Source organism: Leptinotarsa decemlineata, unplaced genomic scaffold, assembly GCF_025532065.1.
Source record: "Leptinotarsa decemlineata unplaced genomic scaffold, Ldec_3_MD MMD2_tig00026330_RagTag_RagTag, whole genome shotgun sequence".
Lineage (NCBI taxonomy): Eukaryota > Metazoa > Arthropoda > Insecta > Coleoptera > Chrysomelidae > Leptinotarsa > Leptinotarsa decemlineata.
The window spans coordinates 5,260,147-5,284,893 of record NW_027412690.1 but is presented as its reverse complement, the minus strand read 5'-3'; the positions used below and the strand labels follow the sequence as shown (position 1 = coordinate 5,284,893).

General features: G+C 36.1%; 1 protein-coding gene across 1 annotated transcript in view; it reads left to right on the top strand.

Moving 5' to 3' along the window:
- The first annotated feature begins 1,542 nt into the window (after positions 1-1,542).
- LOC111512591 (neuropeptide SIFamide receptor-like) overlaps positions 1,543-24,747 on the top strand; it is a 200,174-nt gene continuing 176,969 nt past the window's right edge. Inside the window, exon 1 of the mRNA XM_074182962.1 lies at positions 1,543-2,234. Coding sequence (XP_074039063.1) covers positions 1,727-2,234 — 508 coding nt within the window. The 5' untranslated portion in view covers positions 1,543-1,726. The remainder of the gene's footprint in view (positions 2,235-24,747) is intronic.

Below are 24,747 nucleotides of genomic sequence, written 5' to 3'. Positions count from 1 at the left end.
AAGAATTCGAAACAATCCTCTTGTTGTCCTAACGAGTATCTAGTGGACTTCATAACTCCAGGAAATCGGTTGGAGGGAAAGATGATACATTCTTATGAAACTGCAGCTGCATGAACAGGTGTTTGAGTTTGATGAATAAATAGAAAACATTCCCGTTCTCGTTCATTATTAAAACCTCGTTCTTGAAGTTCTTCGTCATGAACAACACTTGTAAAATGCTATTCATGTAGCGAGTGTTTCCTTAGTTATCCAATCCAATTTTCTTCTCTAGATTTTCAGAATAACTCTCTCCGTGTCAACGCAAGTGAAGTTCCATACCACAGGTTTACCGTATTTCCATGGTATGAGAGACATACCATCTGGTCGTTTACCATCATCTCGACTAGTACCTAAGGGTTCCAGAATTGCAGGAACATCTGCTGACAACATGTCGTTTACTTGGTGATGTCGAGATGTACGCCCTGCACTTCTCCTGCAACTTAAACCATGTGTACCTTTCTCATCAACTATATTACCGCAAACACAAGTATGAGGCACACAAATAGATAAACTCATCCTAAGTGCTACTGCTATTCTGAAAGATTCATCGTCTAATAGTGTTCCAAGAGATGCAACAGGTGAAGCATTCAGCCAAGCACCTGATTCCTTGATTATTGCTGCTTTCAGACGAGCCTTATCATATACACTTGTAGATTTCAGAAGTTTATCAGTTATAATGTTCAGAAGAGGTCGGTCCCATGAATTAATTTCCACAGTGAATGAATTCAAATTGAGGGTTTCAATGATATATTTTTTTGTCTTCAATGAATAGCTACCCCTTCCATTTCATTGATTTTTCTACAAAAATAATTTACAAGGCTAAACCCAGGAATATTAATCGTTTGTAAGTTATTTTCATTCTGCCAGTGCTTGGTTAAAGAGAACACATCAAATTCTAATCAAACATTGAGAAAAAACGCTATTTGTTTCATTTTATCTGAAAAGCACTGTGTGTTTATATGGAACTTACTCACCGAATTGGTACAATTTATATCAACTGAAAAGTTGACATAAATTTTCAGTTGACATCAGTTCACTTGACAACTTTTGAGAATATGTATGGACGAAACTCATTTTCAATATGGAGATGATTTCTATCAACAAGAATTTGGCATGACTATGCGTTCTCCTTTATTTCTTGATCAACATATATATGAAAACTTTTTGACGGACCATCTGTTGAGACTCACCAGAACAGTCTGTTTGGTGGAGATATGTTGACGAAATCTTTTCTGTTTGGAATGAAAACTTTGAATATTTTTTTCAATTATATCAACGAACAGGAACCGAAAATGAAGTTCCCAATAAAGATTTTACAAGAAGGTCAACTCACTTTCCTTGATGTAATGTTGGACAGGTCGTCAGATCAAGTTGATACAAATATTTATCGGAAGAAAACACATACTGATAGATATCTCCATTACACATCAAATCATCATGCGAGTGTAAAAAAAGCTTCTTTAGGGGCATATCGTCAAAGCCACCACTGTTCTAAACCGAAACTCCGACGCAGCCGCCTATGCAACCCTCTCCCACGCAACTGCAACGTGATTCTCAGCGTCGCGTCGTCTAGCACTTCGAACAAACTCGCGCCCCGTGACAGTCCACCCCGCGGATGCGGTGTGCGATTTTCACGAGAACTTTTCACTGGCTTTCCCAAAGTTATGTGAAGTAGCGGCTCCAACATATGGGTGAGAAACGTGGCATATCAATGCTGTTTTCCAAATTGCTTTTCGATACAGATTCCGGGGATGATATTTTCGCTAGTTCTAACTTTGAAACCGTTGATTTAGAACTGTCGCGCGATCCAGACGAGATGCTTGAGTACTTGAGTCCTTTCCACAACATCATGCAGACTCATACAGAGAGCAGCGATGCCCACAAAAAATCCCTCCTGGAGATACAGTCCAACGGAGCCACTTTGGTGCTTAATGCCTCGATGAACACTACGGAGTCGGTATTACTGCCGGAACTCTTCTACCGTCATACTATGGCTATGACGACGGTTTACTGCGTAGCGTATCTCCTGGTTTTTGCCCTGGGTCTGGTTGGGAACTTTTTTGTGATTGCAGTTGTTTTTCGGTCGCCACGTATGAGGACAGTGACGAACTTTTTCATTGTCAACTTGGCCATTGCAGATATTCTGGTTGTGATGTTTTGCTTGCCTGCAACTTTGATGTCCAATATCTTTGTTCGTAAGTACCAGTTTTTATTCTTTTTATAAGAGATGAAACTGACACCATAAAGATAGAGATGGATTTTCTCACACAAGTACTGATATGTTTCCAGAATGCACTTCACCATTATTATTATAAGGTACGAGACGACTTGTGAGATGACTAGTAAAAATATATCGCTGGCGATGAAAATTATAAAATTTCATCGAATTGGAAAACAACTAATATTGTTAGTAACAGTAAAATTATCACCAGGACTCCTTAAGAGGAGTTTAATAAGAAACAAGAAGCGTAATCAGTTCTTTCAAATTATCTATCAAATCATTTTGAAAAACTCGGTAGGTATGCACCTTATATTATTTGAATGCAGTCATGTAATGTTTATGTTAATTCAAATTTTTGTCAAAAATCAATATGGAATTATATACTTCATGGGTCAGTGACAATTACCTATAAAATGAATTTGATATTCCATTAATCGTTTCTATACTGAACAGAATGACATTTCTTTGTTCGTGGAGAATAAACTCAAATACCCCTGAACTGAAGAGAAGAACTGAAATCTCCGGCATGGAATAGATCCAAAGAAGCCACTGCCTCCAAACACCAGAACTGAAGCACTATAAAACTCTTTTCGACGCACATTCCATCAATCAAGTCGGCGTCATCAGGAAATGAACTAGATTTTTCATGGCCTGATAACGAAAACACGTAGAACCAAAATTTTTATTCAAAAATAGATATTATTTATTGAATTGGTAATTTTTCAAGTCATAGTCAAGTTCATCAAAACTAACGTGGTGTGTAATTTTTATCATCATTATATGAATTTTATCAATGCAGTTGAATCTATTCCATTTCATAAATCATTGAGGTTCTTGTTTTTCTAATTATGTGATAAATATCATGCACTTTCGACTTCTTTCTGACTGAAAAGTAATCCCGAAAGAACTTGAGCCCTTTCCAAAACATCATGGTGATCAGTTCGGTAGGTAGCGATGCCTTTAAAGGATCCCTTTTGAAAATACAGTCCAAGGGAGCCACTCTGGTGCTCAACGTCTCATTGAATACTACAGTCAGTAATTTTACCAGAACTTTTTTACCATCATGCTATAGCTCTGACGATCGTTTATTGGGTGGCTAGCTTTTACACTAGGCTTGGTTGGTAAGTTTTTGTTATTGCAATCAACTTGCCGATTAGTGATGTTCTGGTTGTTGTATTTGCTTGATTATTTTTATAGGGTATGGAATTGATGAACATTATAAATTTTCAACGTACAAAAGATAATGAGACAATAAACTATAACGTTCACTTGTACGTTTGTTGATTTTCAGGCAATGAGTATTTGGAGTATTTTGAGAATGACAGGTAATGTGCCTAATCTATTAGGTAAGCACATTACCGTTTTCTTCATCTCGTGGTAAAGATATGAGAACGATTGAATGATAAAAAGGTAACTATTGTGGTAGACTATCAGTAGACTGATCGAAGGAAAACACAGGAACTTTCGCTGTTCGCGAATTATACAGGGAAATCTATTTTCACGAATATAATTGTTATTTCAGAAAATATAAAAAAACAGAAAAAAACATGTATCGTATTCGAAATATACTGTAACAATATAACAATAAATTTTTAACATATGTTTCGTGGCAACATGGTCACGAAAGTAAAAAAATCACAATTCAGTGCTTTACTATAATTGATATATTTTTAAAGCGTTTCATTCGAAATAACTAGCATCATCAGTGACAACCATATTTAATTACGGTCATGTCGTTAGTTATATTGTAATATCTTTTGATTTCTTCGAAACCTATTCAACCGAATACCACAGAAATTACCAAATAATTTCAATTAAAACATACCCTAACACAAAAAACATTCGTATTTTTCGTTCTAGAAAATTTTTGTATTACAGTTATTTTTGTTTGGAGGCTGATTTCTTCTGAATCAATTTTCATACGGAATATTTTTATAATTTTCAATCCTGGAAGTAACAAAAGTATTAGTTTTTTGGTCAAAATACGATTGTTGTGTAATTTGGTACAATTTATTAGCATCTTACTTCATTGACCGTTTTTATAGCAGGATGATCAAATGAGTTGTTGATATAACTGCCAGACGATTATGCATTCGATTATATAATAATAAAAATAATAATAAATGCTTTCATTGAAAGGTTACTCATTACAAAAGATACTAACCTAACCTAACAAATGGCAGAATTCGACATCTGCACATGATAAATCACAACAGATATTATTGCTCTTCCCTCCAACCAACAAAAACTGACTCATATCAATACAAAATATTTCGCAAACGAGCTTGATGAAAAAAAGAAGAAAAAGATAAGATCGTCTAAAGAGCAGAAAAGAGGGTGGAAAAACGAATAAATGAGAATGTGGCTCCTTGTCGTTATAATCTATATGCACTTTCAAATCACAGTGGGACTACTCACAACGGACATTACAAAGCATATTGCAGACACCCATATAGTGGCACGTCCATGAATACAACGATTCACACGCGTTCTCAATTTCGCCAAAATCACTTGTGATTTTGTGAACAGGAGGGAACGAAACAGCACCTTTGATGTGTTTTTTTTCTTCTTTTTTTGTTTTCTTTTTATAATCTGAGTTCTTTGAATTGATTTGTATCACATGATTGTTCCAAATTTCATTAGTTATTGTAATATTCAGAATATTGATTGTTTTTAATGTTGCCAGATTCGAGTGATACAGAATATTGATAAACAATGAGAATTTTATATTTTAAATGTGAATAGTCATGTCATAAACATAAAGGAAATTTAATATAATAATATAATGATAATTTTGTTATTTCGTACATATTTATGGTAAATAAATATGAGGTATTGGTATCAACTGATAATGTTTTATAAAAGAGAGAACCGGATTGAAACATATATCTCTTCAGATTTTTCTTGAAACCAAGTGGTGGTAGTGATGTCAATTCGATAGGTAGCCGATTATATAAGCGTACAATGTTATGAGAAGAAAACCTAGAAAAAATTTATACAAAAGACGAAAGAACTGATATGCTATTGATTCATGCAGAAACATATGGAATTCCTTCTTTGACATGAACGAAATAGATTGTGAACAATGGACCAATTGCTTGTCTCACCCAGTCACCAGATCTTTAAACTTTGAATTTTGGTCTGGAGATGCATACAAGACAATTTTTTTAACACCTAGTACAGATATTGACCATCTCAAACAAAAATTAGACATGCATGGTAAAACATTACACCTTTCATGCTAGAAAATTATCACAGAAATTGTATGGACAGACAACTCATGTGTATTCAACAAATCGTCAATTGGAGTTTGTCATGAAGAATTTAATTTTTGTATGGGTTTCATTTTCCCCCAAATATTCACTGTTATCTCTGATGATGCTACTTATTTTAAACAAAAGGATATGAAAATATAATGTGTGATATATCACTGAATTGTGATTTCATCGCTTCAACAATGTAATAAAAGATACAGGGCGTATTTGAGAAACGAAGTTGATGGTGGTCGTGTTGACACGAAACGTTTGGTCAGGGAATTATTTTTACATTATTATAGTACATTTCGTTTACAATAAAACTTTCCTCTACATTTCTAGTCATAAAAAAACCTGTGAATACCTGTATATATACCATGTATCATACATAAAAATGTTTTTTTAAATATTGAAATGAAATAACCACACATCAAAACCAGTTGTAACCAGGCAGGCATAGTAATTTCTGTAGGCAACATTCTTTTCGCGCAAATTTTCAGTAACATAAAAACTTACATACTTTAGCAAGTTTAGTGACATCAACTAGTATCATTTGAGAAGGCTTTGAACAAAAATATGACTCAAATGCGAATACAGTTATAACGATATTCATGAATATATAATATTCATTTGAAACTAGTAATTTGTCTTTCTTTTTTTTATTAGTTCCAACACGTTTCATGTGAAAAATATTTTTCAACTATTTTATTTATTCTTCACTCTGATTTTTTTTATTCTACAGAAGAATTTTAGTCGAATGATGAAGTGAAAGGAACGAAAAGAGATTACTTAGATATCGCCGACAAAGGTTGAACATAATGTTATTCACAACTATCTACATCTCAAATATTTTATACAGCAATAACATTTATTATTACAGACCGCCTCATTTCGGCAAACCGACTATAATCCGCAACCATTCTCCCGAGTAATAGCTTTCTATCTCTTTAATTACCGCAAAAAAATAAGATGGATCCCAACCAGACAGACACGTGGTGCACTGTTATCTCTGGAGCCCGATCACAGTTGATATTTCCCCAGCCTCCGGATGCTTGGTGGAACTTTAACGACCATCTAATCAGTTTTCTCAAGAATTTCCAAGTCGAACCCTCCGTCACATCAAGCCGCAAAATGTCGACCTTCCAACACTGAAACTAATTCGAATGTCGGGTTTCGCAGATGTAATTCCTTGACCTTGTCACCTCCACATCGAAGGAGGCTAATGATGCGTTCAGTGAAAGGGCATTCCTGGCAGGATTCAGTGTCCGTTGTATAATGATTTATTAGACGGTTCACACATATCACGACGTGACTGTTTTCGGATTACAAGGGTGCAATGGCATATAGGCACAAAAGCAGAAGCATAGACATAAACATAGACTGGATAATTCTGATAAAAAATGTTTTGTTTTGTTCAAAGGATAATCCTGTTATTTGCCTGAACTCTATTCAACTTAATTGCTGTTTAAGCATTTTGACGTCAAAGAGGTCATTATCTAGTCGATTACTTGCATTCCTTGCTTTGTTTTATGAAATACTAATAATATTCTTTTGTTTTCCATTTAAATGACATGATCAATCATGTGTCTTTCATTAAGTGCTTCGTTCAAATGTCCCCATCCGAAATATTCCATTTTCCATGACTCTTGCGCATAAATCAGGCTGAATTTGACCGCTCCCATGGGTAATGTTGGCTTTGAAGACCGCTGTACTTTGTGGCTCATTCGCGTACACCTGCGACTTGAGAAACCTCACAAGAAAAAGTCTAACGGGGCCAAATCGCACGATCTCGGTGGCCAGTTCACATCACCTCTACATGAGATGACTATACCCTCCAATCGCTCCTACAGAATATCCAATGTGGAATGAGCTGTGTGGCATGTAGCGCCGTCCTGATGACACCACATGTCGTTGGTGTTCAGATCGTTTAAACTAAAGAAGTTGTTATAAGCGTCCTATAGTGTATAGTGCTGATCATCGCCGTTGACAGTGATGACCTGGTCAACGTCGTTCTCAGAGAAATATGGACCGATGACGCCGCAAGCCCAAAATCTAAAAATCCACACCAAACAGTGACTTTTTCGGGATGCATTGGATGCTCCTGAATCTCATCTGTATGAATACCCATTCATTCAGAATTGGGACTCATCGCTGAAAATGATTTTTTCATGAAAATTAGGGTCAATTACCAACTGATCCAGAACCCATCGAGCGAATACACGTTCCTAGGTCCTGGGTTAGTTGAATTTTGTACGGGTGCACGACGCAAGATTCTTCAAGTTGTGGTCTGCAAAAGCCCGACATTCTCCTGCATACTCTCACAGACAGTGGCGATGTTTCTGGCAGATCAAAACGTTCCACAACTGTTTGACATCGCTTGTGAGATGTATTTTTATGAATGTCTTTTTCGGCGTAGAAACAGTGGTACAATAAGAAAACAAGATACACACTTCACATTGTGAATTCAATAAATCGCGATCAACAATACAAACCATTAAAATAGTGAACAATATCGTAACAGAAACGAAAGCAAATTTGTACCTGGTCATCACAGTAGATGTAACAAAAACTTGGTGAACTCAATCAACCGCTATCTCAAGGATAGACTGCTCCCATCTGGAGTTACTCAAGGATCAGTAAGGGGACTTACTCTCTGAAATATGTCGTGCAATAGAGTTGTCAAGATTATATATCCAGCTGGAGTTGGAACTCTTGGAATTGTCGGTAACCTACCAGTCATTGTTATGGCAAATGGAGAACGAGAAAGTGCAGAACTCTGAGTGTACTTTAAAAAAAATATATTTCTGAGAACATGCGAATATAAATTGAAATTAGTCCCACATATAACAGAATTCCTCTGAAAATAATTTCACTTGGTAGTGATGACCACTGATAGACCGGTTGTTGTTTGTTCATCAAGTATTTGCTGCACGTACTTGAGAATGAGATATCTCACATGGGAGTCAAGGCTTTGGTGTTTCTATCAGAACCAGGAATTTCATACGCTTATAGTCTTCGGAGACTTCATAGATATTTATATCCTTTGAAGAGTGGTGGTAACTTATGTTTTTCAATTTCAATAGTCTCGTGCATTATCCTACCCTGGAGGAGTTTTTAATGGTATTGCTATTTTTGTTTCCGGAGCTTCTTTGCAGCCTGTTCCAAGATGGTTCATGGAAGGATATGAAGCAGGATGTGATTTACGAGCGTCAAACTCTTGTTTATAGGTTATGTTGGAGATTTCTTCATCGGTCTAGCCGATGTGGGATCCGGAACAGGTGTAAAATGATATTTCGAATGAAATTTCTATTTGAATCTCCCTGATTCAGGTTACATTTGCTTGAATAAATAGTTTCAGGGTTTATATAACAAGAAATGTTTATAATTCGATTTAAGATACGGAACACTTTTCGTGGAAGTACTTATTGAATGCGATTCTTCCATCAATTTACCAGAATACTAGCACAGCTCTTGGTGTTTGGATTTTTCAATAAGTTGCAGGAATATTACTGGAATTTTCTCCAACACCAAATCGTTATTCCAACACCTCGACACGTGCTTCAATCACCAAGTGATCATCTTCAAATGGAAGATCAAATCTTCTTCTTGAAGTTTAATCTTCCTGTTGAAGATGATTACTTGGTGATCGAAACACGCGTCGAGTTTAATCTTCTTGTTAAAGATGATTACTTGGTGATCGAAACACGCGTCGAGGTGTTAAAATAACGATTTGTTGTTGGGGAAAACTCCATTAATATTCATTACTACACCAAATGTTCCAAACAGTGCATCAAAGTAAAAAGGATGGATGTTTCTTTGTATTGAGAATATGCTGGGTACGAAATTCCATATACGTAAGCACTATTCTAATGGAAGTCCAATTTCATCTTCATTAAGCATGAGAATTGCTGCTGACTATACAGTTCTTAGACCGAAACAGTATTCCGAATTCTTGAGAAGCTATTCTAGTGAACAATTAAACACTTGAAACTGAAGCCTACGGTTTTTTATTTTGAATTCTACTTGATACTATCAATCCGAGACAATTTTCTCCATATCTACATTTCGATTCAACACTTCTTGTTGCCGACGAAGATATACATTGCTTGATGTTCGAGCATCTGAATAGAAAGGAGAGACCACTGTACTGTTATTAGTGAAACAATATATTCGATTTATGATTATTGGTTTCTTGTATATGACAGTATTCTACAATTGAAAAAGGGATGGAGAAAATATGAAATCCTGGACAAAACCAGATTTTATGTTGAGGGTTTCCGAGAGAGAAACATCCAAAAATGAAGGAATGGCCTTTCATTGTAATTAAGTTGGAAGGGTCTATAAAACACTGATACACGTTTATTGATGAACATTGTTAGTAGATAGGTAGGTCCAAAGTCCAGCTCACAGGTCAACGGATAACAGTGCGGAGCAGACAAGAAGTATGTTCTGTGCTATTTCATTATCTTGCAAACAAATACACCATGCACCATCTTTCAACAGTACAAGTCTCTGTATATGATGATATAGACCACAGTGACCTGTGAGTAACCGTAAGTTATCTCTGCTGTAGTCCAACAATTGTTTGGTAACATACATCCAAGGATGTTTTATCGACTTGGGATGCACCAATCCAGAGAAATTGGGCCAATAGTCTGAAACTCTGCAATCCAGGTGTTCTTTCGGCAACGTATGAAGTGAAGCGATTAACAGGTTCTACACCAATGAAACCGCTGTCCTTCGCAAGAAAGCCAGTAGTTTCATTACCTTCCAGGGCGGTGTTGCCAAACCAAATACATCTTGTGAATTATTTCTATGGAGAAGTGCCATTTTTGGCACCAACAGCTATTCGCTCTTAGTTTTTCATCTATCCAGAGAACCCAATTCTCTCTACTCGGAATCTGGGCAGTTCGTAGTTGATAGTTGAAGAAATTGAGTCGAAGGTTATCTCCAGAATACCATTACTTTATGGTCAGCCAATAATGTCCGTAGATATCAGTCTATTTGACAATGGTGAAAAAAGTTAATTTTTTTTGGCAATTGTCGCATAAAAACTTATTTATTTTCTTATTATGGTCATGTAGAAATATTCACGCATTTATCATTTTACTGGTTTTTGTTGAGTAAGTAGCCAAAATTACCCATAATTCACACCTTCAAACCAACTATAAATGGCCAGATTCATAATCCACTACCACGAAGCCAATCACAGATGAGTAAGTCCATAATTTCAAAGTTGTGTTTCAGTTATTTTCAATAGCAACTAAACCTTGAGAATTTCCTACTTCAAAATATGTTCTCAGACGTGGAACTGAACGTGAAATGGACTGACATTTTGTTTTGAAATATATATTTTCCAGTGAACAACAGGAACAGAAACGTGGACTCAGGTAGTGAAAACAAGTGTTTTCTACAAGAGATTTGTGATTGGCGAAAAAAGTTGATATTTTTCAAAAAGTTCTTCACTCATTTAACATGTGTGATTGATGACTTGTCTACTTTATGGTGATTAATGATCACTTGAATGAAACGAATAAAAACACTTTTATCTAAATACCACTGGAAAATTTTACTTCATAGATATTTATATCCTTTAAATAGTGGTGGTAACTTATGTTTTTCAATTTCAATAGTCTCGTGCATTATCCTACCCTGGATGAGTTTTTTAATGGTATTGCTATTTTTGTTTCCGGAGCTTCTTTGCAGCCTGTTCCAAGATGGTTCATGGAAGGATATGAAGCAGGATGTGATTTACGAGCGTCAAACTCTTGTTTATAGGCTATGTTGGAGATTTCTCCATCGGTCTAGCCGATGTGGGATCCGGAGCAGGTGTAAAATGATATTTCGAATGAAATTTCTATTTGAATCTCCCTGATTCAGGTTACATTTACTTGAATAAATAGTTTCAGTAGGTTTATATAACAAGAAATGTTTATAATTCGATCTAAGATACCATGCCCACTATAGAACCAAGTTGGCTGAGTCAACGGAATACTTTTCGTGGAAGTACTTATTGAATGCGATTCTTCCTTCAATTTACCAGAATACTAGCACTGCTCTTGGTGTTTGGATTTTTCAATAAGATGCAGGAATATTACTGGATTTTTCCCCAACACCAAATCGTTATTTCAACATCTCGACACGTGCTTCAATCACCAAGTGATCATCGTCAAAAGGAAGATCGAATCTTCCTCTTGAAGTTTAATCTTCTTGTTGAAGATGATTTACTTGGTGATCAAAACACACGTCGAGGTGTTGAAATAACGATTTGTTGTTGGGGAAAACTCCATTAATATTCATTACTACACCAAATGTTCCAAACAGTGCATCAAAGTAAAAAGGATGGATGTTTCTTTGTATTGAGAATATGCTGGGTACGAAATTCCATATACGTAAGCACTATTCTAATGGAAGTCCAATTTCATCTTCATTAAGCATGAGAATTGCTGCTGACTATACAGTTTTTAGACCGAAACAGTATTCCGAATTCTTGAGAAGCTATCTCTGATATTTCAGTCATGTGATATTACAAGGCATTCTAGTGAACAACTAAACACTTGAAACTGAAGCCTACGGTTTTTTATTTTGAATTCTACTTGATACTATCAATCCGAGACAATTTTCTCCATATCTACATTTCGATTCAACACTTCTTGTTGCCGACGAAGATATACATTGCTTGATGTTCGAGCATCTGAATAGAAAGGAGAGACCACTGTACTGTTATTAGTGAAACAATATATTCGATTTATGATTATTGGTTTCTTGTATATGACAGTATTCTACAATTGAAAAAGGGATGGAGAAAATATAGAATCCTGGACAACACCAGATTTTATGTTGAGGGTTTCCGAGGGAGAACCATCCAAACATGAAGGAATGGCCTTTCATTGTAATTAAGTTGGAAGGGTCTATAAAACACTGATACATGTTTATTGATGAACATAGTTAGTAGATAGGTAGGTCCAAAGTCCAGCTTTCAGGTCAACGCATAACAGTGCGGAGCAGACACGAAGTATGTTCTGTGCTATTTCATTATCTTGCAAACAAATACACCACGTACCATCTTTCAACAGTACAAGTCTCTGTATATGATGATATAGACCACAGTGACCTGTGAGTAACCGTAATTCATCTCTGCTGTAGTCCAACAATTGTTTGGTAACATACATCCAAGGATGTTTCATCGACTTGGGATGCACCAATCCAGAGAGTTTGGGCCAAAATTCTGAAACTCTTCAGTCCAGGTTTTCTTTCGGCAACGTATGAAGTGAAGCGATTAACAGGTTTTAGACCAATGAAACCGCTTGCAGTGCTCTTCTCCGCAAGAAAGTCAGTAGTTTCATCACCTTTAAGGCCGGTGTTGCCAAATCAGATACAACTTGTGAATTATTTCTATGGAGAAGTGTCATTTTTGGCACCAACAGCTATTCGCTGTTAGTTTTTCATCTATCCAGAGAACCCAATTCTCTCTACTCGGAATCTGGGCAGTTCGTAGTTGATAGTTGAAGAAATTGAGTCAAAGGTTATCTCCAGAATACTATTACTTTATGGTCAGCCAATAATGTCCGTAGATATTTGAGAATGGTGAAAAAAGTTAACTTTTTTTGGCAATTGCCGCATAAAAACTTATTTATTTTCTTATTATGGTCATGCAGAAATATTCACAAAGCTGTAATAACCATATAGAACTATTCTTTTTTCAATGATTATCGAGGAACGCATTTATCATTTTACTGGTTTTTGTTGAGTAAGTAACCAAAATTACCCATAATTCACACCTTCAAACCAACTATAAATGGCCAGATTCATATTCCACTACCACGAAGCCAATCACAGATGAGTAAGTCCATAATTTCATAGTTGTGTTTCAGTTATTTTCAATCGCATTTAAACCTTGAGAATTTCCTACAAAATATGTTCTCAGACGTGGAATTGAACGTGAAATGGACTGACATTTTGTTTTGAAATATATATTTTCTAGTGAACAATAGGAACAGAAACGTGGACTCAGGTAGTGAAAACAAGTGTTTTCTACAAGAGATTTGTGATTGGCGAAAAAATTGATATTTTTCAAAAAGTTCTTCACTCATTTAACATGTGTGATTGATGACTTGTCTACTTTATGGTGATTCATGATCACTTGAATGAAACGAATAAAAACACTTTTATCTAAATACCACTGGAAAATTTTATACATACGACCGGTTCCGGGTTTGATCCCATTATCATGTATAAAACTGAAATCTGAATTTTGAAACATCAATTTTATAGAATTTTCAGGTATGCTGCAAGGACAGGTATTTGAGAGACAGGATGCCAACTTAAAATACCATCCTGAAAATTCTAGGGGTTATTAAACTCATAAATTCAAGAGAGGAGACCTACATAAATCAAGTTGCTCGTTTAGGGGTATAGGTTTCTGGATTTTAATTGATTTGTTAATTTCCATGGCTTCCAACATTTTTCTCCCTTTATTACATATATGTTGGATTTTGAGGTTATCTTCATTTATCTTGTGGGTTGATTCTTGAAGATGTTCGTACATTGCAGATTTTTTGTCCAAACAGTCGTCTTCACGCAGTCTTATTTTCAAAATTTCTACCGGTTTGGCCTGTATATACTGCAGAGCATTCGCCACACTCTATTCTATATATACCTGACTTTTTCATTCTGTTCCGTTTGGGTTTTGCATTAAACAAGGTTCTACCTGAATTATTATCACTTGTGAAAGCTGCTGAAATTTTGTACTTAGAGAAATAATTTTGAAGAGTAATTGATGCTACTGTACTTGACTATATTGTGTATAACAATTCTGCTTTCGATGAATTTGTTGGGGGTTTAAATGGATACCAATATGTCTTGGCACAATCATGTCGCTGGAATTGCCTAGGCTGCTTCTCAAAAGCTTGGAACTCTGTTCCGAACCAGGAAACTGTACACCCTCAGAAACTTTGGATGCTTTATAAAGCTCAGATCAGACCTTCTTTGAAGTATTGTTCTCATGTTTAGAGCTCTGCCCCCAAACATACCTTGAAGTTGCTGGATTACATCCAGAGGAGTCATCCGCCTGATTAGAGAGAACATCACGTGCAACCTTGAAAGCCTGGAACATCGAAGAAAGGTTAAAAATTTGCCTTTCTTCAATAGATACTTCCACGGGAGGTGTTCAAGTGTCTTGCCACATTTGATTCCACTAAGAACAGTACATATCAGAAATACGCGACAGACTGTCGCTGCTCATCGTTTTGAGGTTCAACTCAGCACACCTCGAACTTCAGTGTTCAAGAACTCTTCCATCTGGAAAATTGCGATTATGTGGAATGAACAGGATATGCTCCACTAACGAACACTATTTTTATATACTTCTGTTATAAGTCAAACAAATAGCAGTATACTCGGAAGGAGAAATCACAAGCACTACAGAAAAATCCTTGAGGCGCTCTAACAGCGGTGCCTGTGCGAAAGTAGCGTTTCACATTGGATTTAAATCGCTGGGGATCGAAACCATTTGAAAAATTTTCTCAGGAAGTTCATTCAACATAAACGCAGTTCTCCAGATGGAAGACTTCTTAAACAGTGAAGTTCGAGGTGTGCAGAGTTAAACCTCTGACATGTACCGCTCTGGGTGGAATCAAATATGCCAAGTCACTTGAACACCCCCCGTGAAAGTATCTATGAACGACTGACAAATTTCCAACCAGTCTTCGATGTTCCAGACTATCAAGGTTGCAAGTGATATTCGCTTCTCCAACCAGGCGGATGGCCCTCTTCTGTGTGGAATTCAGATGCCTCAGGATATGCTTAGGGGCGGAGCTCCATACATGAGAACAACACTCCAAAGATGGTCTGATCTGAGCTTTATAGAGCATCAAAAGTTTTTGGGGTGTGTTCAGTTTGCTGGTTTGGAACAGTGTTTTAAGCTTTCGAAAAGCAGTCTTTGCAATTTCAGCGACATGATTGGGTCAAGATATATTGGTGTCCATTGGTGACGCTTGCCTTTGGCTGGCATTGGAAAATTTCATTCTCATGAGTAATGGCGATAGTATGATACATTTGACAGACTCCTAATATATTTATAACTAGATAAAATAATATAGAAAGGTAACTACGATGTATAATCGTCAAGTAAGTAGAATCAGAAGTATCGTTTTTTAATAAAATATTCTTGCTTCTGTATTACTTCCAGAGCTTGCAAAATAACGAATCCCAAATCATATATGACATGAATCAGTACTCTTCTTTCGATAGTTTTCCCGAACTGATATGATACTAGTCTACAAACATTTCAATAAGGCCTAATAAGACCGTGTTATCTAGTGAATTGGGTATCTTTCCCAGACAACTCAAAACATTATCCAGTCTATTCGACTTGATATCCCCTATTCAACTCAATAACCAGAACATAATACCCTACAAGCACGTCAGAAAGGCATACTCGTCTGTATATTCATTCTTTCTGGCCTAACGTCTTGAGACAGATATCTAGCAGCATACGTTCCAGAATGCCCCTATAAATTTCCTGTGGCTCTGAAAGAAATCCGATTTTATGAACAACTTGAACCTCAGCCGAAGATAAAAAAGAGATATTGTCAGGAGGCGGTAATTGATGACAGTCATTATCCTTAGATTGGGGTTAAACTTTTTTATAAACTAAACAGCTTGGTATTGGTAAGTTCCCTTATGGGAATAAAGTGCAAAAAATCCGTTTAAGAAACAGCCCAGCCAATCCTCGAGTGAGAAAATGAGATAACGCGGAATTTTTTTGTAGAAGTTATTGTTGTCCAATGCATGGAAACTATAAAGTCATCACATTTGGATAAAATTTTTTGGTGATTACAATGATACATTTTCCCCTCAATATCACAATTTTTAAGTAGTTTTGAGAAATCATTGAAAAAAGTAACGAACTCTTTCTATACAGGTGGTTTTCCTGATTGCTCAGGAAAAGGAGATACGTGAGATGAAGGTATTTCAATTATATGATGGAATCGGCCGATACTTGATGAAAATCCATAACTAACGTATTCCAAAAACACTTTATTGTGAGATTTTCACTAAATTGTTTTACAAAAACGCAACACGTGTTTCGCCATACAATGGCTTCATCTGGCGTGTCTTTCAACTAATTCTACACATTCAATACTAAATATATATATAGTTTATGGAGTACCTGAAATCAAAGTACCTGTAAACGAAGTACCTGAATTTTAAGTAGCTGATATTTTACCTGAGTTTCTAACGAATTAAATTACCTGCACTTATGATCCATTTTCACATTTGAAAAAATATATTCAGTAACGGAGAGTTATTGAGTTCTAATTGATCATTCAGTAAATTACCCGAATTCCTGAATCTATTGATTTCTAAACATTCTAGATGATTAAGTTTCAAACTCTTCTCTTCTAAATGTAACACCTCGTACTCATGATTGAACTCGTGTCCTTCTGCTAAAAGATGGTTTGCAAATGTGGAATTGGTCTTTCTATTTACAAAACTACTCCTATGTTCTTTAATTCGTTGGAAAAATGTTCTTCCTGTTTGCCCAATATACAGTTTGGACAGGAGCCACAAGTCAGCTTATATACTCCTGATCTATCCGACACCAAAGTTTTGAATATCAACGTTTCATCCACATTTTACACAGCTACCTGAAAGATCATTGAATTTTTAGAATTTCGCAGTTACAAAGACATCGCATTTCTATCTAATCAACACATTTGAGTTTCGAGATACGTAAAACAGGATATTACATCTTTTTGTGGAGTCCATGTCATAATGGACCAACTTCAACTTTGCAAAAATGCATTTATTGCATTCGACAAATTTAGGTATTTTTGATTGTGACTGTCGAAGCTTCGTCATTACAGTTTTATTTTGTTCATCATAGCATCATCCTTGGAACAGAGGAATATAAGTAATAAGCTCGCGTAAATCCCGATTCCGAGAAGACATTGGAATAAAACGTAGGTTATGTTGCAATGTAGATATTTTAGTATGTTTTTGCTTTCAGATTTTAATTTTAGATCATTTTATTAGATGAACTTATACACTCTGTGTATTTATATTTCGTTTCAATTAGTAATGTCTTATGTGTTTCTTTTAAAACTTACAAACAAGTACTTGTACTTCGTAAGCTGTAAATTTATTCACCGTTAGTTTTAGGAATTTGTTTCCAAATTACAATTTTGTACTATTATCCTCGTGTGTGGATAAATATTATCATTATTATTATTTTTTTTTTTTTTTTTTTTTTTTTTTTTTTTTTTTTTTTTTCACCGTAGTGTGCGCTGGTCAGGCCCTATCCCCCGAAGCCCCGATACATTCGGGAGGGCGCGCCAGCATTATCAACCAATGACCACTCCCCACACCGTGGGGTAAGTGATCATTGGGTCCGAGAATCATGTGCCCTGAGCAAACGCAGTGAGCCAAGAATGACAGCCTTCTGCATCTGTGCGGCTAAGATTTCTGCCTTAGTGCGGCAAGCCGGTATGATTTTGAGATTCGAGAGTAGAGAAGACATCATTCCACCAAGGACTCCAATAATCAGAACGACCATCTTGACAGAGTGATCTGGATAGAGTCTGCGGAGTTCGAAGAGAAAATCTCGATATTTTATCCGTTTTTCCTCCTCTTTTCTGACGATATTCGTCTCGCCAGGAGCTGAAAACTCCATGACAAATATCGTTTTGGTCTGGTGGTCGAGAAGGACTACATCAGGCTTATTAGCTTGTATGAGCCTGAGGGTGGGGAACGAATAGTTCCAATAAATTCGGCACTTCTCGTTCCCCACAACGGATTCAATATCCCCCGGAGCGTAGGGCAACACCGGTGTCTCGTCAATACCGTAAGAGTGCCGTAGATGGTAATATAGCACTCTTAGGGCCGCGTTATGTCGATGGATATAGGCCGAGACCGCATATGCTGGACATGCTGATAGCAAGTGCATTAGGGTCTCGGGCGCCTCGCGGCAGGCCCTGCACCTTGTGTCAGGAACCTCTATACCCATCACGCGACTGCGGTAGACTAAGGTGTTGAAGACACCATCCTGGCAAGCCATGATGAACCCCTCAGTTTCCGACTTCAGCCCACTCGACCTGAGAAAAGCGAACGTCAGGCGCTTTGATAAGCCAAGGTCTTCGATGTTATTGAAGAAGACCCCATGCATCGGCTTATCCCTGTGTCTCCGCAGAAGTAAGGTGATCTCTGCAGCTTTTATCTGAGCTTTTTGTTGAACGGGTTCCAACTCGGTGACAGAGTTGTAGTCACCTCGTTCAGAGTCGAAAACTATACCGAGTTCATCAGCTGCTCGAGCAGCTGCCCTAAGGAGAAATGCTCCAATTCCTGCTCTCTCATGGTCACGGACCATGCAGAGAAGGGGATCCGAACTCCTGACGACTTTACAGGCTGTATCCAGTACCATTCTGTCATGTAGACACTCCAAACTCAAAAGTCCACGACCTCCCTGTTGCCGGGGGAAGTACAACCGTGGAACGGACGATTTGGGATGCAATATGCAATAAATATTATTATTATTATTATTATTATTATTATCTGAATAATATAGTTTTCCAATAGTGGAATCATCATTAAAATTGCTTCAGAAGTTTCCTTTCTTTTTTGTAGCGACCATCCTCAATGTTGGTGCTTTAGAAATACCTCATGAACAATATTTGATGTCAAAACCCCCAAAAATGGATCTATTTTGTTACCACAAAATAAAACATTAAATATTGTTTACCGCAAAGCTCCTCCTCAAACGTTAGTGGCGTCAGCCATAACACATAACAGCCATAACACTCAATAAGGAAGGCGAACTGAGAACATGTGAACCTACTGGCCTTATCAGTGAATCTATGAGCCTAGGACTTGAATTAAATTCCACTTCTGATTTGCACCTGTGCGAACCGGAGCGTGTCGTCAGTGAATCAATCAATTCATATGATAAATGTGTAACGTATCATGTCTGTTTGTCTTCGCGTTTGTGCAGGTTAATCTCAAAAATGACGCAACCCATTTTGGTGTGGTTTTCACTAATTGAATGTACTGAAAATTTATTGTTTAATTTATGTCAATCGGTCAATAAATAGAAAAGTTATGTCAACTTGAAGAATTCACGACAAAAATTTGGTGAAAAAATACTGTTGACTTGATTTGACAGAATCTTTGATTGTATATATTTGAAGTTTGCAAAACGGATTTCTTCAAATCAGAAATTGGGGAATATATGAGAACTTTGGAAAATAACACACGAAGAATCAATTATTTTACTTGAACAGAAGTTAATTTTCATTTTTGTTTATATAGAATTTGTCGATATATTTCATTAATTTGGATATTGTTGAACATTTCGAAAGTTCCACAAATGACAATGTTCCGTTTCTTTGTTAGTTCACAGCACAAAGCTTTTGCATGAGGACAAATATAACTCGTAAATTATTATTTGATATATAACTTCAGAATAATCTCTGAAACATTTTCTTCTGAGTTTTTTGCTCTAGTATGTTGAGCAGTTTTTCCATTTTGAATAAATAATAATACAGACTTTTCCTCCAAATAACCAAAAGTCACTCCAAAACAAGTGAAAACAGAGGTTATGTGCTGTCATTATTCGAAGTATTACAAATAGAGTAGAAGTAATGGTAGAGTTTTTCCTTCCCTCTCTATACTCTCGTTTAGAGAATAATGTTTTTGGAACTGATAAAAAACGAAGTAGGTACTCTCTTCTATTGAATTTGGGAATAGCTGTCTTTGGGTGAATGTGCTTTTCCTCAAAAATATCGTTTGAGCATCATTCCACACCCAAACAAGCACGGTGCCCAAACACCAGAACTGCAACAATCTTTTCGACGCGCATACATATTATTCTTGAAAATAACGAAATTTTGAAGTGACTGATCATGATTTTCTCATGATATCTCATTCTTGAGATTATTGATTAGTGAAAATCTGTTTCAGTTTATATAACATGCCGATATAATTTCAGTCACAAATACTTTATAGCTAAAATAAAAGAAGTTTTACAATATTCAACAATCCACTGTATATCTAGTTTATCTACAGTAGTTGAGAAGCTATTATTTGAGGACCGATTAACGATAACACGAATTTTCACGAAAATTTGTAATGGTGAAAACCATATTTTTAATTTGCTACACCATGTCGAAGTGAGCAGATCTCATCGCTCTCTTCACCACCAGATTCCCCAAAAAAATACATTTGGATAAACATCCTAAAGATCCACTAAACTCCTCGAAGGGAAACGGGAGATAATTTGATATTTCTGACAACCGTTTTGAACTCGGTAATTTGTCTACACCCACATATGTTGATCGAGAAGCAATTTATCAAAATCTGCCAGAGTATTCCATCAATATATTTGAATATTTCTTATATGGATTTCCCATGTAAAAAACTGAAAGAAAGGTTTTCTGTGTTGTGGAATAAAACGTATACAATTATCTCATAGAAAGGGAGAAACTGATTCGTATCAAATTTAGTCAGTGCTGAAATGTATCACAGGGTGTAACTCAAATGATGACTTTTTCGAGGGGTGATTCCTTGTCATATTTTATAAAAAGTAAGATGAACACATCTTCTAAACAGGGTGTTGAAGTTGTGATGAAGGAGTCCGAGCAATTGATGAAACTTCGTGGTCTCGTAAGTGGTAGTGTGCTCGGTTTTTATTTTTTAGATAATTTGAAACTTAATTGAGAAATAGATGCTGAAAATGTAAACTTTGACTTGCAATACAAGTATGAGTCCCCTCTTCGATTATTGCACACGTTGCCAAAAACTGGGATCTTGCGTTCTTTTGTTTCTTTACTAATTCGCAATCATCACTAGCGTCGCATAAACATTTGTTTTTGGTGAAGGAATAATTCTGCAAAGTCCGGAGATTACAGTGGCTGAGGCCCCTCACGATCTATTCAATATTGAGCAAGAATGTCATTGAGATATTCACAAGCAGTTACTCCAAAGAATATGAACTACATATTTCATCATACTTCTGAAAGTTCATCTTTCAATAGACCTGGCTGTCAGTTTTCGGGACACTATCTGTACTTCATTAGAGCATCCCTTGTTAAGATACAGCTTCTTAAATGGGGTACATAAAATTTGTATGACAATTTTTTTCACAAGCACTGAAAAAGTTACAATATTGAAATCAACCTGATGTTTTGTACTACCAAAAAAATACTCAGTCAGAAATTTATTTTGTTTACCCCATGGTTGTAAGGGGTGGAAAACGCAACCCCTAAAATGTACTTCCAATGTAAATTTTTGTCTTATTATTCGTTTACCATTCAAAAATTTATTTCTGATAGCCTGTTTCATTCTAAACAAAAAATGTCTCATGGGTTTTTGCCCAAAGTAAACCAGTTTGCAGCAAAAAATTATTTTACGAACAACTACAAAGATACATCGTCATAAATGCGAACTGGATTTATTTTTATTTTATAGTTAGTACCTGCATTGAACGATTAAAGGGCCACGTATTCGCTCAAATATTCCTGGAGTCTCTCTGATTACCCTGCACGCATCGATGATGCGGTTTCTTAAGTCCACTACATCGCGAACAGGAGTACGATAAACCGAATGCTGTAGATGTCCCCAAATAGAGAAATCGAGAGGATTGAGATCCGTGGATAAAGCGGGCCAGTTCTGTGGTTCTTCTCAACCTATCCACTGATTTGCATATGTTTCAGTTAAATGCTGACGTGCTACTTTAATAAAATGGGCGAGAGCCCCATCATGCATAAAAACATATCCCTTCTGACGCCCAAAAAGACTTCCTCCAGTAGTACTGGATGTACTTCTCTTAAAAATTGAACGTATGCCTCACCATTCAATTGAGGAGGTAGAAAATGAGGCCCAATCGAATCATCCTCAATAACACCGAGCCACACGTTAAGAGAAAACTGTGCTTGATGGTCAGTTTCGACAATAGCGTGAGGGTTTTCAGCAGCCCATATGTGGTAATTATGGCAATGAATAATCTTGTCCCGAGAAAAACTACATTCGTCTGTGAATTCCATCGTCTTCACAATTTCTTCTAATAATTACCAGCATCCAATTGCAAAATTCAAGATGGTTCGGAAAGTCTCGCGGTAACAGTGCCTGTACTCTTTGCAGATGGTAAGAGTTGTTCCTTTAAAATTTGAAATATCGTCATATGATATACATTTAGCTGGGAAGCAATCTTTGTAGTACTGGTAGTAGGTTGTTCTTCAATCAAATTAAGTACTGTTTCCTCAAGCTGTGGTGTTCGTACTTCTCGATGGAGACCACAATCCTGCATTCTTTTGTCGAATGAACCATATTCTCGTAATCGTTGATGAAGTCGAGCAAATATTCTATGTGAAGGATGTTGCCGTTAAGGATACATTTCAGCATATCTTCTAGAAGCTTCTAACCCATTCCCCTGCGACAGACCGTAAACGTAATGCATATCAGCTATTTCCTCATTTGTGTATGCCATTTTAATAACAAGTGAATTATTAAAGTAACAAATTAACAATAGAACAACAACACACAATTAGTATTAATTCAATTTCGAAAATTCACAAACTAACAGCGTCATACCAGTTTAATTGTCACTATCGCTAATAGCGACCTACTAGATAATTTAGTTTCGTATTTTCGCATTTATGACGATGTATCTCTGTAGTTTATTTTGGGCAAAAAACCTAGGAGACATTTTTTGTTTAAAATGAAACAGGCTATCGGAAATGAATTTTTTAATGGTAAACAAATGATAGGACAGAAAGTTACATTGGAAATAAATTTTAAGTGTTGCGTTTTCCACCCCTTACAACCATGGGGTAAACCTAATAATTTCTGACTGAGTTTATTTTTGGTAGTACAAAACGTCAGGTTGATTTCAATATTGTAACTTTTTTAGTGCTTGTGAAGAAAATTGTTATACAAATTTTATGTATCCCATTTAAGGGGCTGTATCTTAACAAGGGATGCTCCAATGAATTTTTTTTATATGAGAGATCCTATCTTTTTTTTTGATGAGGAATCACCTCCTTGAATGTTTTACACTTATTAAGTTACACCCTGCATATTTACAAAATGTTTTCTAAGATGAAAGATGTTTTTGATGTGTAAAATTCATGTTATGTGCTCTAAAGCTCATATTTCTTAACAAACGAAAGAAAATTCGGAAATTCGGCAAATAATTTTGAAAAGATATTATAAAAACCTGTTTTTTCACGTTTTGTAGACCGTTACCTATTCTGTTCATATGATTCTTTAATGTACACTTGATTTTTCTTGAAACTTCTCGATTAGTCAGATTGAAATGATTGTTAAGCAAGCCTATTGACTGTCACTAACTCAGTTCTCGGGTAGAAAAAACGAATTTGAATATTTTAATTACCTGAATAATTCTGGAGCTGAAAACGAGTTAACAAGATTCATTTTCCACCTCGATCAACCATAAAACCGACACGGTCGCCATAATTATTCAAATGAGTTCGTTCCTGGAAAATGTGATTAATTTCCGTCCGAATATTAGGTAACATAGCAAAGGAAAGGGAAATGGAAAAACGAATCAAGTTCGTGCATAGGGAAGGTAATGTAGTAGATCAAGAGATAAACGCAACGTTCTAGCACCCAAAAATGTATTATATAGAGTTATTTTTAGGCTTCTCATTTCTTCGCAAAGTTCAGTCTGACAGCTTTTCTGTTCATTTTTACCTTTGTACCATCATTTCTCAGTCAGTATTTTTTGGTCATTTAATATAAAGAAGAAAGAAAATATTAGTAGGAACAAGCAATTAACTATTGTTTATTATTGACCACATTGTCTTTTGTTGTGTTTGGGCTCTAGTTTCCAATTGACCACATTGGCGAGCCTCGTTCATCTTTGATATTCGAGGATTGAGTTCTTTGTTTATTCACTAGATGGGATTTTCGTAAGGGGATATGTCATTGCTCTAACTTTCAATTATTGTGTTATCTGTATTGTGTAATATGAATTATCTATTCATCATAAAGAATATCCCAAAATAGTTTGTGGGATGGAAGATAATACTTTCGATTCCAACAGACGGGAATATGCCAACCAAAATAACGGTTAGTGTTATGAATAACTTATTGATATATTGATATATATTATTTTCTTAGAGTGAGTGTTATTTGTATTATTGATATAATATTTGCCTCCAAAAATACAAAATACCAGAATAAAAACAAAATGAAATGATACGCAAACTTGCAGAA